Below are 18,548 nucleotides of genomic sequence, written 5' to 3'. Positions count from 1 at the left end.
TTTTTTTCATTGTTTGTAGGCCTTCACGATTCTCTGTGATATGCTAATGATCTTCAGTCATCAGATTGTGGTTGGAGATCAGGAAGCACAGGAACCTCTAGTGTATTCACCAGATTCTTCACTGCAGTCAGAGATGCTCAGCTTTATTTTGGATCATGTCTTTATTGACCAAGATGATGATAGCAGTTCAGGTAAATAAACAAACCATACATTACATTTGACATAAAACTACAAATCAATGTGTCCTCATATTGGAAAGCTTCTTAAATGTTTTGCAATTAGTTTTTACTAAGCTATCATATATAAAGCAGTAGTGTAGATTTTGTGCTTTGGACATAGCACCACTTTGACATCCTTTTTTTGCTTTGTTTTTTTATTCTCATTACAGCAGAGTAAACCACTGCCCAGACTATACCTACTAAAGTTTATAAGGACTAAATACTAAGGTTCCCTACCCGATTTTTCATCTCTAGTCCAGTACTTTTTTGTCACCACACAGATTAACAGATATTTTGATTCTTCATGGACATTCTGTATTAAGCTGTTATTTCTTCATTTCCTGCAGCAGAATGATATTAGAGATTTAATTGTTCAGCACCTTTAAACCAAAGAGGGGGTATCCACCCCATCTTGGGCCTTAAGGCGCTAAATGTGTTTAGAAACTGCATGGAATGAACCATATCTGTCATTGCTTCTCTTCAGCGTGAGATAGGCCTGTGTAGACATCAGAGGAACACACTTATATGTTCCAATATTTTCTATGCACCATTTTTTGAGGTTTGCAGTTGGCACCCTTTGCTATCAGTTCATGTCCATGCCTAGTGTGCTCACCGCAGTATTGCCCTTAGTGCTATTCCTGTTGTGCAACCTTGGCATCGGCATCCCATTCTTCAATTTTTCAACACACAGTAAAAAAATTGTTTGTTTATAGCCCAAAACACATATGTGCTTTGTGAATTCAGGATTGATGTTTTTTTGTTTTTGCTAATGTCTTACAAATTTACCATGATTTTGAATTCTTTTTCTAACTAAATGTTTTATTAGAAGTGTAAACCTAACGTCCAGCTGTTTTCATTTAAGCTGGCAATAGGTCTTATCAATATTACTGCTTTGTGATTTTGGAATTTCATTGTAATTGTGATGTATGGAAATTAGTTTTTAGACATAGTCTATCCATTGTAAACGCTTTTTTGGCACAACTTTTTCTTATATATATATATATATATATATAGATGGCCAGCAGGATGATGAGGCCAGTAAAATTGAAGCATTACACAAGAGAAGAAACTTGCTTGCAGCTTTCTGTAAACTCATAGTATATAATGTAGTTGAAATGAACACTGCTGCGGACATCTTTAAACAATACATGAGGGTATGTTTATTACACTTTTTGCATTATTGATCACTGTGTTTTCTTCATTTGGGTTTGTTAACATTTTTGTAATGAAAATAAAATGTTGCCCTTCACTATTCACTACAGTAACCATCTCTTATTCACCATCTGAAAAATAAGATTCTTACTGGGCTTAGAACATTTCTATTGTCTGACACTTCATTTAAAACCTCTATCTTCATTTTGAAAATTAGTGAAATTTTAGTTGTACTTTTATTTGCATTGAAGACTACATGAGGTTAAACGTAATATTTTTTTAAATCTTTTTAGTGAGTCCTTTTCCTTCCCTCAAAGTATGTTTAGCTTTTTAAAGAATCGGGTCTTTAGCCTAGAATTCAGGGTCCTACACAGGCCCAAAGGGGATGCTTTAACCCTCCTAGTGATATTCCCGAAACTGACTCGGGGTGGATTTTACATGCAAAAATAGGTATTCCCGAGTCAGACTCGGGCTACCTAAAAGCAGAATAAAAACCCACTTACCTTGTTCCGACGCTGTCCCCCAGCGTCCTCCTGGTCCCCGCAGGTCCTGGGGACACGCCTGCCTCCTCCGATCTCCAGCCGAGAAGTGCAGAGACGTCCTACGGGGTTTCCCAATGACATCGGTATATAAGTCGGTGCAGCCGTGACTTAGTGGCGGGAAAACTTTAATAATTTTGTATTGGATTCAATACAAAATAGCTGTATTGAGTCCAATACAAAGAAATATTCATATAATATATATATATATATTTTAATATATGCTGCTGTACAGTTATATTACATTATACGTTATTTTTTACCAGATTTTTGGGGGGTTTTTTTTGTTTTGTTTTAAGTTCATTATTAATTTTATTATCTATTAGACATTTGTCGGTGAGTTATGCCTAAGCGTTCTGGGCCTACAATGTAAAATGAATTTCCATGCAAAAAAGGGTACCGTTTTTTGCATGGAAATATGGCCAGAATCAGACCGCTAGGGTGGTTAAAGACCCTTCCATAAAATTTCTTTTCATAAGACAGTTGTCTGTTGTATGTGAAATGGTGAAGTGACAATAAATCTTTTTATTGCTTGTAGGGTTATTTTAATTTTCTCTTATAAGTAATTTATTTTCTCTTATTTTAGTATTACAACGATTATGGAGACATAATCAAAGAAACCATGAGCAAAACGCGACAGATTGATAAGATTCAGTGCGCAAAAACACTTATACTTAGTTTACAGCAGGTAAGTAGGTTTTGTACTCTGTATAGCCTTTGCATTTAGGTTTTTTTTTTTTTTGATAAAGTAAGTTTTTAGTTGCAGATAAAAAAAAACACTAACTTTAGGTGCTACTGTATGTTTTGATTATGCTGCCAAATTATAGTAACTAAGGAACACATGCCTTTCTAAGTACCATAGCATCTCCTAAAGTTACTCCCCAAATAAGTTAGCGTAGGTAATTGAACTATTAGACATTTTCAACAGTTTTGTTATGTTTTAGGATATCCTAGAGATAATTTCATAATGCAAACATGGTGTTTACATTTTATTCCAAGGCCTGCAGAGTTCCAGTTTGTCTTTTTAAAGTAATTCATTACCTGACAAACGTCCAGTGCCGCCCCCCCCCCCCCCATTCACCACATTACCCTTCAAGTAGTAAAAGGTTTCACATGCTAGACAAGTCTACATTCATCAGATGACATGCCACATAAGTTTCACACACAGTATTCCAGCTGTGCTAAGAGTTCCCTTCACTGGCGTCTGGATGAAACCTGTTGGGTGGTCTTTTTACTAGCCACCCCCTTGCTATGTCCTACAGGAAAAAAAAAAGCTGCATACCGCTATACATACCTTACACTAAACGCTTTACAGGCAGATGATTAAACCTTATAGGGTGAAAACATGATAGACCATACTGTATACACGTCAGCGTTTCTGCCCTTTGGGACAGCACATAGTTCTTTTGAGGAAAACGCTCTCCTCAAGCGATTATTCTTTGATGGTTTTCGGTAGACTGTATAATGGTATACGATAGACCATTGAGCTACATATTTTTTTATATTTGTGATATACTGGTATGATATATTTGGGGGGAAATGCACCTTGCTTTTCATTTGTATTTTATTGCATGTGTTATAACTTTGAAATCGTAATGTGTTAAAAACCTCTTTTTATATTTTTTTCTTTCCAGCTTTTTAATGAGATCATCCAAGAGCATGGTTATAGCTTTGACCGATCCTCGTCAACGTTTTGTGGTATAAAAGAACTTGCAAGACGATTTGCTTTAACCTTTGGACTTGATCAGCTTAAAACAAGAGAAGCCATTGCAATGTTGCACAAGTAATTAAACACATTTCTTTTCTGTTGATTTTTTGCAACAGTTGAAGAGAATTTATGCATTATCGTTTTCAGTTTAACCCCCAGCGTTCTAATTTTGTCAGTTTTTTGATACAAAAAGTGATCCTATTTTTTTGCATAGAAATTTTTGTTTATTTTGTGGGCCTGTAATTAGGATTAACTCCCGGGTATAATAATTATATTTATTATAATCATAAATTATAATATACATAATTATAAATCATAATTATAAAAAGTAATGAAATAGACCACAACAATGTAATTTATAAAAAAAATATTTTATCAAAAATTTCTCACTGAAGTTTTCCAAACAAGGGTGCAATATTATTAATAAATAATATAAGTAAATATTTTTTTTTCTAAAATCTGCATTTAAAAGTTTTAGTAGACATCCCGGGTGTGGTAGATTTTGAAGCAGAGTGCTGCACAAAGTCCAACATCACAGTCGGGACAGTAGAACCTGGTTTCCTTGCGTTTCTTCCCTCCTCTGTCATCGGTCTTTGAGCAGCAAACCACGCACATCCTTGTAGGTGCTGCCCTTTTCTGGGTTGGTGGTTCTTAGCTATGGATTCAGAAACTTGCAAAATTAAGTCTGAATGTATCACAGGCCTCTGACAATTTTTTTTTTTTTTTTTTAACCTCAGGTGTGGAGCACCTTGTTGTTGTCCAGCGTACCTGCATAAAACAAAATAAAGAATGTATTTTAGGATATGTTCTTTTATAGTTTGAAGGTTGCAAGTATTATGTTAGCAAACACAGAGCAGCATACATGTTGGCATAAAAAAAAAAAAAAAAATTTGCAAAAAGTTAGCAAACGCAAGAGCGGCTTACCTGTTTGTCTCTGCAACAATTTTTTCGATAACTTCATCGGTCAAAAACAACTTCAGGTATGCCAGGGGTTTGTCGCATTCAGCCTCAATTTTCATCCCAGGTGCGCCGGTAAATGGAAATCTTGGCGGTGCTGCCTGGTCCACATCAAGGTCAATAGGGCACCATGTGTGCACAGCACTGACCTCAGGTTCAGAATCGTCACTCAGTTCACTTTTGCTGTCCGATGACAAATTTCCTGGTGACTCACTATCGCTCGATTCCACAAAGGACTCCAAATCGCTATCGCTGCGTTCAAATTCCTCCAAAGCAGTGCTTGCGCCGGCGAGATGTCGTTTGGATGCCATGCGGTCTCCAGCAATCAGTCAGGAACAATCAAGGTCAAAGACAAAGTGATGAAATGATACATTCAGGAAGTGATTTATAAGCCATCAAAAGGTCAAATCAAGGTCAGGGCTAATAGTGGGCAAAATGTAAGTCAGGGCAGTTGGCAATGATGCTTGGTGCACTAAAATGTGTATTTTTATACTTTTATGTTTTGTGGTGTATTTTACCGTAAAAAAAAATAAATAAAAGCAGATTACATAGTAATCTGCTTTTAAACTTCCCGCCCCCAGAATCCATTACTCCATCGCATCACCCGGAAGATGTCGCACACCTTGCCGGGTGATGCGGTAGGCATGTCCTGCCCCGCTCACTCCACTGAAGCTGCTTGGATCACCCGGAGGCTGATCTCCAGGTGATGTGAGCAGCTGCAGTAAATTCCGGGGGTGATGCCAGCGGGAAATCCCCGCTGGCATCACCCCTGGAATTTACTATTGGTGATCGCATCTGCAGTTAGATGTGATGCACCATGCAGAAATCTTGCATGGTACATCGCATCTAACTGCAGATGCGAGCAAGGGGGGTGGCAGGGACCTGGGTGGCATTTAAAAGCAGATTACTCGGTAATCTGCTTTTAAATTTCCTGCCCGGCCATGCCCCCCGATGGAGAGGCACCCCGGCATCACAGCGGGATCGTCTGATTGCCGCTGGAGCGCGGGGCTGAGGTGAGGGGACCCCCAAAGTTACCCCAAGTTTGACTCGTGGTTACTGCTTTTTGCATAGTTTTCCCACCCCGAGTCACACTCGGGATAACTCCTAGGGGGTTAAAGTGGTGTGTACTAGAAAATCATTTGGACAGCTTGTTTCATGTTTAATTATAATCCTCCCCTACTGTCTATTACTTCTCAGCAGTGACACCAAACTAAGAATAGAGGGAAATTACCACCATGATATGAAAAAACTGCAATAAAAACTTTTGACTGGCGTTCTAATGTGTCTAAAAAAAAAAAAAAAAGTGTTTTTTTTTTACCAATTGGAGACTGTACATCAATTGGCAGATCTTCCCAGCAACAAATCTTTTATAGGATGTCCGTGCAACTGTGGTAAAAATTCAGCATGTTTAGAGAGGATTTTGTTTTTCCCTCAGTGGAAGAGTCTTAGAGGGTAGGGTTTCTGTAATTTCTTTAGTACTATATTTTTTTTTTTAGGTATTTTGGACTAAAGTTTCAATGGTATTTTATCTTGAGCTTGAATTTGCATTGTCTGCCTTTTATTAAATGAAACTTTTTTTCAGAGATGGTATAGAATTTGCCTTCAAAGAGTCAAGCCCACAAGAAGATGTCCATCCACCGCTAAATATGGCTTTCCTTGAAATTTTGAGCGAATTCTCATCAAAACTGTTAAGGCAGGACAAAAAAACAGTGTAAGTACTTAATAAACCCTCCTATTGTACAGAAGCGTCCCCTGAATTGTGCGTGCGTGTGTGTGTATGTGTGTATATATATATATATATATATATATATATATATATATATATAAGACAATGAATGCTCCAGTCATGATGCAAACACCACAGCTCACATCCACAATCATGAGCGATCCCAAGAGATTGAGGCTGGAACAGCGTTATATGCCAGTTTATCCAATGCAGCCTGAGCACCACCAACCTGCTATTGATTATAAGTAGGTGTTCCTATTTATGTAGTTTAGTCACCTTTCAGGGCCTGTGGGCTGTAATAAGAAATAAAGACCCTAACATTTTGCTCAATAAATTGTTCAGTACTCAGATAACGTGGATGCTTGCTCAACGACAGCAGGAAGAAGCTGCAAGGCAACAGCAAGAGAGGGCAGCTATGAATTTTGTGAAGCTGAGGACTAATCTACAGCAAGCCATGTAAGCAAATGTTTATTCTTTGCACTGGTAGTACAAATTCCTAATTTGCTGTCTGTAAAATTAATAAAAAATTATCGGAAGCCTGCATTTTAAAGTTTAGATTGATGCTTTTATGTTGAATACACAGATTGTAGGTCTAAAATATATCTTGGGGATATCACCCCCCATCAACATAATTCTGCTTACTGTATGTACTTAAAGGTAGCACACTACTATTAGTGTTAAAGTCCACCTGTTGATCCCTTAAGGACAATGAATAAGCTGCAGCACTACAGTAGGTTCCAGGTGGTACCTATAGATACGTTTACGTGCAGGTACTGCTTGTACGTGTACATGCCTTTACATATACATGGTATTTAAATTTTACTGCACACATTTTTTCTTTTTACAGCACAGGGTTCTCTCAGAGTTTCTGTGAAATGTCAAACATTTTGTTATCGGTTATTGTTTAACTGTCTTTTGAATGCTGGACTTTGTTTGAGTGTGTGTGTGTGTGTGTATATGTATATCACCATGAGTTGTACTTAAAAATTGAGATGGTAGAGCACTGTTATAAATAATACATACAGTAAAATTATTTCAGCCTACAGATTTGCAGACCTGCTTAAAGTTCTAAGTATTGTAGATTTTACTGCTATTTTATTTCCCTTCTCCCCAAGACGGCGCAATCCTGGTTTAATGGAGGATGATGAAGAGCCAATTGTTGAAGATGTCATGATGTCGTCAGAGGGCCGAATTGAAGATCTTAATGAGGGCATGGACTTTGATACAATGGATATAGACTTGGTAGGTTATGATTATTTATCACTTGCATGAGTCAAATGTTTGACATTTGGGGGGCTAATAACGGTCTTCCCCATGGTCTTTTAAAATTTGTGAGTCTTTTGACCTGGTTTTCATGTTGCTTTATTATCGACTGTGTAAAGCGGCACAAGAAATAGAAAATAGTGTGTTCCATTTACAATAAATGTTCTGCATTTCGGCCTATATTTTTTAAATGGGCTAGAAATATAAGAAATATGCCTTTTTAAAATGTTCCTATAATAAAGCACAACACCCGGTAGATTTATTGGTAAAAATTTTGAATGCAGTCTGTGAAGTACCAGAATTCTGTCGTTATTAACCTCTTACAAGTTATTTTAGTAGATTATAGACTGGTTCAGTCACAGGATTAGGTCAGGGAAGTCCTTTAACCACCTGAGCGTTACACTGACATACCGGCAAGGTGGTTAATCTGTACGGTAAATCTATAGTAGGTAAACATAATGTCTCTAATCTGTGCTGGGCTATGTAAATCTCAAGACTAGCTGGACAGAATAAATGTTTTTTTTTGGCAGAAAAAACTACTTTTATCTGTATATGTAGTGGTTTGTGTGGTAAGCTTTAGGTGGAGTAAATTGGAATGTCTCTTGTACCCATGGTATACCAGGTTTATACCTTCATGGTTTCTATAATACTAACAATGATATTTCTGTTACTTTCTTTAGCCTCCATCTAAAAACAGAAGAGAAAGAACAGAACTTAAACCTGATTTCTTTGATCCTGCCTCAATCATGGATGAATCTGTAAGCTTAAAATACATAATACCTGCAATATTGAAGATAATGCAATAACCTAGCTTTGATTGTGGATTTGTCTGCAAGCCTAACTGAAAAATTGACTTGCCTTAATCTGTGATAGAATTTATATATGCTGTTGCTATTTTTCTCAAAAGATTTGCCATACTGCATAGTGCATTTTTAATGCATTTTTGTTAATTATTAGGCAGACATAGGTGTGTAGCACAGATATATTTTTTTAGTTTGTGATAGTTTACAAATAGTTTTTTTCTGGTTTAGAATTTGACAAGGAATGTGTGGGAGTGTATTGCAGCTGTATAATGTTATCAAGTCCTTAACATTACTGACAATTCTATTGGGTATTACAGATCAATATATCCAGTGTCATCCTAGAGATGTTAGCTTAGGTTGCCAAGTTACTGTCATGGTTTTCACAAGCTTTGGCGTCACCTTTCTTGGCTTATTAGAGGCATGAAGCCACGCACTAGAAGTTTACTGGTAGAACCATATACAGGTAGTCCCCGAGATAAGGACGTCCGACATAAGGATAACTCCTAGATACGAACGGTGCTTCCCTGCTCGTTTGGTACCTAATAAAATGTCAAGACAAACGTCAGAATAATGTACCTGTTCCAACTTGCATACAAATTCAACAATTCAAGAACAAACCTACAGTCCCCATCTCGTATGTAACCCAGGCTTTTACAGCATTAACCAGCTTGAATTTTCGAACCAAGTTGTTTTTTTTAGTATAATTTTAAGTTTCATTTTTTAACTACTGTATCAAAGTGTTTTTTTGTCTGTTTTACAACAAAAATTTGAAAACTACAAAAAAATATATAAACACAAGAAAAGTTTGTTAGATCATCTCACTTAGGAGAAAACATTTTCCAAATTCATTGTCTTGTAGAAACTGCTTTGTTCTACGTAACAGACACCTGATAGCAGCATATTGCATCTTCATAGATTCAGATCCTTCTTCAGTAACATTTTCCATTATATTGTTTAAATAGGTTGCAGCATTAACTGCACTTTTTTTTTCTTTGAATTTGAATTCATCATATCTGTCCACATCTTTCATACTCCTAATGCTCATTTGTTTTCCCTCTCTAGGTTCTTGGGGTATCAATGTTTTAATACCAGTTCATCTATCAACTCTGTGGTGAAGTGTTTTGTAAAATGGAAGAGGAATTTTTTATGACAAATTTGTGGTAGATACATTGAAATTATGTACAGAATTTTCTCTAAGGAGAATTTGACATGCTTATTAAGATTAAGTGCATTGAAGGGCTGTTTTGAATGCCTGAAAAATTAAAATAAAGGACAAGTAAACCATTTGAAAATAAGTACTATTTTGGAGATGATGATTTTTTTATCTGTTATTTTAGTTTGTTATAAAGCATAGTTTTTTTTTGTTTTTTTTTAAACTCCCAATTTTGGATAATGTTGGTTCCCGTAACCCAATGAAAAGCTTAAATCATAGCATCTATATTTAAAAATCGGTATGTTTATACAATAGTTTGTTTCATTTTCCAAAACGTGTAAGCTCACAAACCTAATATGACTTCTCAGTAAAAATCACAACCACTGTTCAAAGATGTCATTAGTTGAGATTATTGTTTTAATAAAAAGGAGCTTTATGAAATGCCTCTCCCCAGTAACCTTCGGTGGGTAATTGCTCTAATGCAGGAGTGCCCAATACGTGGATCACGATCTACCAGTCGATCGCAAAGGCAAAGCGAGTCAGTCGCCGAGCCCTGCCTTTCAAAATAAACTGTACAGCCCGTTTTACAACAGCTTGGTGATACCGCCTATTTTACCTCAGCTCACTGGCTACGCTCACTTACCTCAGCAAGGGCTGCCATAGTTCCTCGCTTGTGGTAGCGGGTCCTGTGGGGATATAGTGACAAAGGAATACAGCGGCTGCTCTCTCTCTTTCGTTGGGTGAGTGTGTATGAGGTAAACGATGCCTCATAAACCTGCACTTTCCAGGGACTGTTCAGAGTTCTGGCTGTTTGTTGACATGGAAGGTTCTCTGTGTTGTGTGGTGAACACCTGTAAATTGCTCACACGCAGTGTTTAACACAATAGTATGTTCTCTCTAGTTAATATCAGTGTTGTGTATACACACACAGGTGTCCATTCCCACATTCAGTTCACAATTACATGACTTCTTTGCAGTATAATTTTTTTTTAGGGCAATCTGCTTCACATGCTCTAGTCATCCCATGAGTTTACTTTATTTCCCTGTCACACTTGTAGGTAATGGCCAAAAATGTACAGAATTGTATTGTGCCATACATGTTCATGCTTTAATGCAAGGTAAACAATATAACTTTTAAATATAGAGTATACTCTTAACCGAACATATATATCATTAGCATTTTTCCTGTTGGTAGGTCATTTTAAAAGTAGCTTGCATGCCAAAAAATTATGGGCAACCCTGCTCTAATGTATCCAGACATAACCATGCTTGCTCATTAATAACCTCAAAAGTTTGCTTGTCCTTTATGAAACCTGTAATGTTGTGATATTTCTTCCAGTAGTGCCACGGTGTTTTGTATCCAAATAAAAAGAAGCCTATTGTAGTATGTTTGCATAAAAAAAGAAGGTTCTAAATTTAAATATATCTCTATCTATATTTTGGTGCTGATTTTATAATTGCGCAGTCTTTTGCTTTAGTTTTTCCTACTTTTAAATTCCAAATTAAATAGGGGTTTCAGAAATATATGGAAAAGTTTAACAATGTTTAAAAAGAAAAAAAAAATTAGTTGTTAAATCGGTAATATTCGCTTTTGAAATGATTTTTGGATTTGTATTTTATATTGTTTTTATCTATTTGTCTTTGCAAGTAGTTTTCAGATAACGTATACTTCCAGCAGGTTACAGTACATTTTCTTTTATTTTTTTAAATTCGTTGAGCAGTTAAGGAACACTTGGCTTTTTTCTATAAAAGCTTTGATCTACACTTCATCCTTACTTCACAGCCAGTTGTCAATATTTGCCATCCAACACCAACTCATTGTGCCTAGCTTAGGCAGCTAGACATAAGTCAATTTTTGTTATATTTCATGTGTATATTTTTTTTGTCAGCAGTCTTTTTTTTTTCTCTTTTTCTCTTTTTCTCTTTGTGGTTTTTTTTTTTTTTTCATGCCTTATGCTGTTTGCATTACACAAACTTCTCTTGTGTAAAAAATAAACAAAAAAACTGCTGTTCAACTGTGTACTAGTTGACTTTAGGCTGAGGTAGCCAAAAACCATAAAATAACTAGATAAATGACTTCTAAAATCTAATTTTTAAACCTCACATAACACAGAACCTGATCTGTCTTTAATAATGATGTCTAAAATGACTTTCTATACTTCCTTCACACCGCTGCATTTTTAGAACTGCCGAGAGGATTGTGTGTGTGTGTGTATATATATGTATATATATATATATATATATATATATATATGTATATATATATATATATATATATATAAAAGTATATATATGTATATATATATATATATATATATATATATATGTATATATATATATATATATATATATAAAAAATTTTAAACATCAGTCAGTTTCTATCTTACTCTAGACAGAGCATATCCTAGTAAAAGTGGTTCTTACAGCTTTTTCTACCAGCTAAAATGTTTTATATATTTACCTAACCTGTTCTCCATATTGTCCTCTGTACTGTTTTCTGAGTTGTATTTATGTCTTGAGACAGTAACTTTTTAAATATAAATAAACTACACTAAATGATTATGTTTAATTTTATTTTAGTGATTTTTTTATTTTGTTGTTTAAAAACGTATTTGCTTACGAACTCCAGTTTTGCTTTCAGTCCTTTGCAGTTTTATTGACTCCTCACCTGTCCTGCCTACTGTGATTCTCTTACAACGTGTTATGAGAACATTAGGCATCATCTAAACCCCTCCTTGCCCCATCCCTTTTGTTACTGGATTTAAGATTTTTTTTTTTTGCTGCTTTTTGTCAGTACCTCTGTCCTTTGATGTATAGCAAAGCAGTTTTCTAAACCCATAAATGTTTCAGGCCGCTGGGGAAAAAAAATTTGTGAAAGCTATTTTGGGGTTAATACCTTGTGTGTCCAGAATAAATAATATGCAGATATTATCTACACCAGGGGACTTTATCATGAAGCAGAGAAGACAGACCATGGGTGGGCCACAGTAGCCAACGGACATAAATGCATGTTACATCATGCCTGTGCACATCATATTCTGACATTTTGCTCGACTTGAAATGAGTGAAGTGTAGTTTTCCTGACCTCAGCCATCCAATCATCTGCCAAAAAAAAAATCAACTTTTTTTTCCACATAGACAAATGTTCTGTCCAAAGTAAATAAATACGACCACATTCACTGGGGCAAGCAAAATATCTTTTTCACTTTTGGTAATTCCCTTTATTAGCCTACTTTAGTAAATCAACCTTGTTGCATTATTATTTCACAGTATTTATATAGCGCCAGCATATTACACAGGGCTTTACAAAGTCCATAGTCATGTCACTCACTGTTCCTTAACCCCCCTAGTGTTCTATTTCTATCAGTTTTTTGATGCAAAAAGTGATCCTAATTTTTTTGCATGGAAATTTTTGTTTATATTGTGGGCCTGTAATTCTTAGGATTAACTCCTGGGTATGATAATTATATTTATTTATTATATTATAATCATAAATTACAATATAATACATGATTATAATAATATTTTAAAAAAATAATGAAATAGACAACAATGTAATTTAAAATAAAATATAAAATTCAAAATGTACTTTTATTTTTATTCTATGTTGTATAGTGTTTTTTACTGTAAAACCCATTTAAAAGCAGATCCCTCAGTAATCTTCTTTTAAATTTTCCGCCCGACCATGCCCCCCAACGGACCAGCGCCCCGGCATCACAGCGGGACCATCAGATCGCCGCTGGAGCGCGGGGCAAAGATCAGGGGGGGGCTTCTAAAGTTACCCTGAGTGTGACTCGGGATTACCGCTTTTTGCTAGTAAAATCCACCCTGAGTCACACTCGCTAGGGGGTTTAAATTCACAAATTTCCTCCCTTTTGCTGTTCCTGTGGTGCCATTACTCCAGTCAATGTCGGGGTAGGTAAAATCTCACATGATTAAAACACTTCCACTTTTTGCTGCTTTTTCTATCTGTGCTTGTAGTTTATTTTCTATTTCTTTCTTAGCACTGGGGGCGCCTATAGCAACTCCAATCATTAATTGTGTGTTATTCACCCCCACATTCAACTCCACCCATAATGCCTCAACCTCATCCTTGTTCCCTCCGCAATTTCTTCTTTCACATTCACTTTTAGATCACTTCTCACATACATACAGACACCATCACCCTTTCGTTTGACTCTGTCTTTAGGAAAGAGAGTATACCCAGGAATATTGACAGCCCAGTCATGTGAAGAACAAAGCCAGGATTCAGCAAAACCAACGAAGTCATAATTCTCCTCACTCATTAAGGCTTCCAACTCCCCTATCTTGTTTACTGGACTTCTAGCATTGGTGAACAGGCTCTTTAAACCATTTCTGCTTTTACAATCATTGTTTGCCAAATCCTTTTGTTTTTCAGTACAACTAATACTGCACAATCCAATGTTTGTTTGTAACATGGGAAGCTCCTTACAATTATCAATAATCCTCCCCCCAGCTATCCCCAATCCACCCTCTACTAGTGTCTGACCCCTGACTAACCTTTCTGCCACCTTATTTACCTGTCCCACACCCCTCTGTCCTAATTAAAATATCCCTCCACCATTCCCCTAAATCTTTCCCCTAGCAGAGCAGACTCCCTTTCATTTAGGTGCAAACCATCTCTGGCATACAGGTTGTACCCCAATGAAAAGTCAGCCCAGTGCTCCATGAACCTAAACCCTTCCCTTTTGCACCAGGACTTAAGCCATGCGTTTAGCTGTCTAAGCTCTTTCTGCCTTTCCTGTGTTGCCATGGCACAGGCAATATTCCAGAGAACAGAACCTGGGAGGTCCTTTTCTTCAGCTTGAAACCTAGTTCCCTAAACTGATTTTTAAGGATCCTCTATCTTCCATCTATATTGTCATTGGTTCCAACAAGACCAGGACAGCTGGGTCGTGTCCAGCCCCTCCCAGTAATTTGACCACTCAGTCCACCACATGCCGAACCCTGGCACCAGGGAGACGGCAAACCATTCGGTTGAAGGTATCCGGGTAACAAACTCTTCTATCCATTCTCCTGATCATAGAATCCCCTATGACTACCAATTGTCTTTATCTTCCTGCGTTTTCCTCCCCACCACTACTAGATCGGCTGCTCTCCCGGCTGTTAGGGGTAGCAGTATTACCTAGAGTTGCCACCACTGGGTCTGCCACCTGCACATCTTCACATAAATTTGCAAACACAGGGCTGGCCTTCCTTTTCTGGGAGCCCCTACCACCTCCAGACTCTGTCATTGTGCCACTCTGTAGCCAGTTATCACTGTGGTAAATTTTCTGACACCTCCTGCTAACCCAAAAGTAGGAAGGATCAAGAGGCCCCACTTTCACAGTCTGTATTCATACTGAAAATCAAGATCAAGCAAGCTTTTGCCCTTCTGCTCCACAGGAGGTTTCTGTCCTCCCTGAGCTTGCCTTAGGACACCTGCGTTACCGTTTAACAGGTGTACCGCCCCAGTCAAACTCCCCACCTGTCACTGTCCTCAGAGCGGGTCGCAACCGGCATGCGCTGGGCGCTTGGAGCGCAGAAGCGAGAGCCCCTCGGTGTCAAGTCCCCGCCTGATGCCACATATCAGATGCCAAGTGTTCCTTCTTTCACCCACCTTCATAAGCGGGTACTGGTATTGCCATCCACCGCCCCACTCTGTCACCTTGCCACTCTGTGGTATCCTCTTGATGCTGCCGCCACCTCCAGACTGTTATTGTGCCATTCTGTGGCCTCCTGATGCTGCCGTTACCTCACCACTATGTCATTGTGCCACTCTGTGGTTTCCTCATGCTGCTTCCACCTCACCACTATGTCATTGTGCCACTCTGTGGACTTCTCAAGCTGTTCCCCCACCCTCCCCACTCCATGACTGGGCCACTATTTTGCTTTTTTGGCCTGGATGACATCACTGTTTATTTGACCCTTCTTCTGATCTGTCAGAAGGAAGGAAAAAGAGACGCACAACGGAACCTGTCTGTGTAGCAGCTGTAAGGCCTGTATCAGAATTGGCTTAGGATTTGGTAGCCAAAAGCAGGAGTGGTACAAAACACAGAAGACATGCAAATATTCCATTCACGTATCATGTCTGTTTTGGATCCACTCCTGTTTTTTTGGCATTAGCAATACTGATGGATTATTGAGCAAATGCTGACCGGGTGAAGGCAGATGCTCCACAGACAGGATCCGTTTTTTGTGGGTTATTGTTCTGAGGGAACAGAGGAAGGGCAAAATAATCAGTGACATCAACACAAACATAGTGCTGACACCCTCTCCACTCTGTCGTGGGGGCTCTACTTGTATAAGCGGTTAATAGAACAGGTTCTGTAGGCATCTTTGTGGAATCAGCTGACAAGGGTGTAAAAGGAGTGCGCTTCTTCTTGACACTAACATGGACCTGTAAGGCTGAGTTCATACTTGAGTTATTTGGTCAGTTTTGGCCCTGTGACTGCCCAAATAAGTGAAGTGTGAAGTGATTCTAATAGCGATGCCTGTCATCTGCATGTCATACTGACTCACAGGCCCTGATTCACTAAGCAAAATTGGAGGCTTGGTCGTGCATTCATATGCACGATCCAAAATCGGAAGCCGTCACGCAATTCACCTACTAAATGAGCTCGCTGCTGGAGCCGCGCAACCCCCGGCAGTTTTACACTGGTGAGCTTGCATTAAAAGTCACTGTTCCCCTAAAAATTAATTCTTTCTAATGGCACACATATTACCCTTAGCCCTAAAAAAAAAAATTTGTGCTGTTCTAATGTTTAAAACATCTATATGCGCTAAGAAAAAAAGCATATTTTAAAATGACATTTCTTTCCTGTTAGGCAAGAGTTAACCGAGTTCAGCTCCTCTACATAGGCGCCTATATAAAGGCTTACGATGCCTGATCGGAGGAGCCGCCTGGGGGTAAATCTTGCGACTTTCCGCAGACTAAACCTTGGCTTTGCCATCAGACTAGATTTTCCCACCGAAGTCACAAGCACACACACGTTCTTGTTTGCTTCTTATAGATATATATGTAGATATATATGTGTGTGTGTGTGTGTGTGTATATATATATATATATATATATACTTTTAACATTAAATCCTCCCCAACTTTATTTTATTTTTTTTAATAGTATATCTGTTTACTGGTGTACATATCTAAAGGATCATATCGATCAATGATAATGAAATGTCCAATTGCAAAAAAAAACAAACAGCTAATTAGCACAAGTGCTAATTGCAAGTGAATTTCTATCACCTGTGCGCATAACTATGCAGATAAATTTGAGCATATATAAGGGTGTGGTTTAACTTGGTTTTTTCTTTTCTTGGAGGGGCTGTTGTTTTGTGTTTTATCCTAATTAACCTATGTTGCTGCATTTGATACTTTGCTTACCATTTAACACAATAGCTGCTTTTTTATTTTTTTTTTTACTTTGAATGTTTTAATGTCTATTTTGCAATTTTGAAGTCAATGTTAATGCTATGGTATTGTGCTTGTGGCCATATTGTTTCATTGCAAAATTCTGCCTTTATTACCACTTTTCAATGTTTGTCCTGCATAAATGTTTGCTAGTCCAGTTTTCCACCCTTGATAGGGCAAAATTGCATATTGGTTTGGTAAGTATTTTTTGAATGCAATATTTGTTGGGTCATTTTTGAACTATTTTGGCTTTACATGGAAGTGTGGGTTTACATGTGTTTTGTTTGTTCTTTTGTTGTGCTTGGAACCTGGACCTGGACCTCCTTCCATCACCATCAGGTGTGTTAGAATGAGTATGCAACTCAGCTGGACAACTAATTGACAACCTTTGGACAGCAAGTGGAAGTGTGCTTGTATACTATAGGGCTAAGATCAGGCAGCACAGCACAATGACAACAAACCTATAACACTACCACAAATGTACACAGGAGTTGTGTGGGGACAAATCAACATGAGTGCAAATGTCAGAGTAATACATATGTACATAAAACATTTAAAAACCAATATATGACTTTGAAAATGGGACAAAGGCAATCAAGAGGGTTCAAGTAGCAGTTTGGAGTGGAAAGCATGCAGACATTTGTCACGAATATTCATGACAAATGTCTGCATGCTTTCCACTCCAAATGCCAACATATGAGGCGTTTTTCTGCGGCCCAGAGCCGAGTGCTAGTGTACACACCTTCATTTGCCAGCCGGATTCCTGCCTTGATAATAATGAGCAATAGGGGTCGCGAATCTGCCAATTAAGGTGATTAGTTTTCAGCTGCGCGATTAAGGAGGATCTGTTAAGCTCAATGGTGAGATCATAGCAATTAATTAGCGCACACCTGCTCTCTGTTCTGTGCGTATCTACAGTCTATTACAGGTGAATTAGAATCTTTAATACTTTGTCTTCTTTTGGGTGTTACTTTTTTATGTTACATTATATTCATTACCAAAATTAATTATTTGTTGTTACATTTGTTGCACTGTTTTCATACTTTTTGGTTTGCTTTGCAACACTGCAAACTAATTTATATCAAGCTGTATATATACTAGTTAACACTTCATAATATGTCATCGCACAATAGTATGAATTGTAAAAATTTGTCACCAAGCATTTGTGATCTAATTAAAATGTCATTGTAGTTTGGCATTATAGAAATCAAATATTTGAAAAAAGGATTGTTGCCAAAGATGTATCAAAAAAACATTTAGTGATTTCACTTTGCGTGTGTATGTCAAAATACATTTAAATGTATCCAAATACATATGGATTTTCATTATTACTATTTAACTGGACTGGTTTGGGTGGCGTCATCAAGTAAGTTTGCTTGGATGTTATGCATTGATGTGACTGTAATCCTCATTATTGTTAGTTTCATCTGTTGCTGTAATGTTTTTGTGCTTGGTTTGTAATGATAGTTTCTGTTGTTTAGCAAATCTTCTGCAATGTTTTGTCATTTTTTTTAAAACTAATATTCATGATAAATGTTTGCATGCTTTCCACTCCAAACTACTACTTGAACCCCCTGTTTGCCTTTGTCCCATTTTTAAAGTCACATATTGGTTTT

The 18,548-nt window shown here is 37.5% G+C and overlaps 1 protein-coding gene across 1 annotated transcript in view; it reads left to right on the top strand.

Annotated features, from left to right (window-relative positions):
• The window catches only part of LOC140342786 (cohesin subunit SA-2-like), a 40,710-nt gene extending 28,907 nt beyond the window's left edge, over window positions 1-11,803 (top strand). The window contains 10 exon segments of the mRNA XM_072429138.1: window positions 20-191; window positions 1,233-1,372; window positions 2,496-2,597; window positions 3,544-3,692; window positions 6,157-6,283; window positions 6,403-6,545; window positions 6,643-6,756; window positions 7,416-7,542; window positions 8,244-8,321; window positions 9,429-11,803. Coding sequence (XP_072285239.1) covers window positions 20-191; window positions 1,233-1,372; window positions 2,496-2,597; window positions 3,544-3,692; window positions 6,157-6,283; window positions 6,403-6,545; window positions 6,643-6,756; window positions 7,416-7,542; window positions 8,244-8,321; window positions 9,429-9,452 — 1,176 coding nt within the window. The 3' untranslated portion in view covers window positions 9,453-11,803.
• The last annotated feature ends 6,745 nt before the right edge of the window (window positions 11,804-18,548 follow it).

Source organism: Pyxicephalus adspersus, chromosome W (assembly GCF_032062135.1).
Source record: "Pyxicephalus adspersus chromosome W, UCB_Pads_2.0, whole genome shotgun sequence".
NCBI classification, from domain to species: domain Eukaryota; kingdom Metazoa; phylum Chordata; class Amphibia; order Anura; family Pyxicephalidae; genus Pyxicephalus; species Pyxicephalus adspersus.
This window is presented reverse-complemented; position numbering and strand designations above follow the sequence as displayed.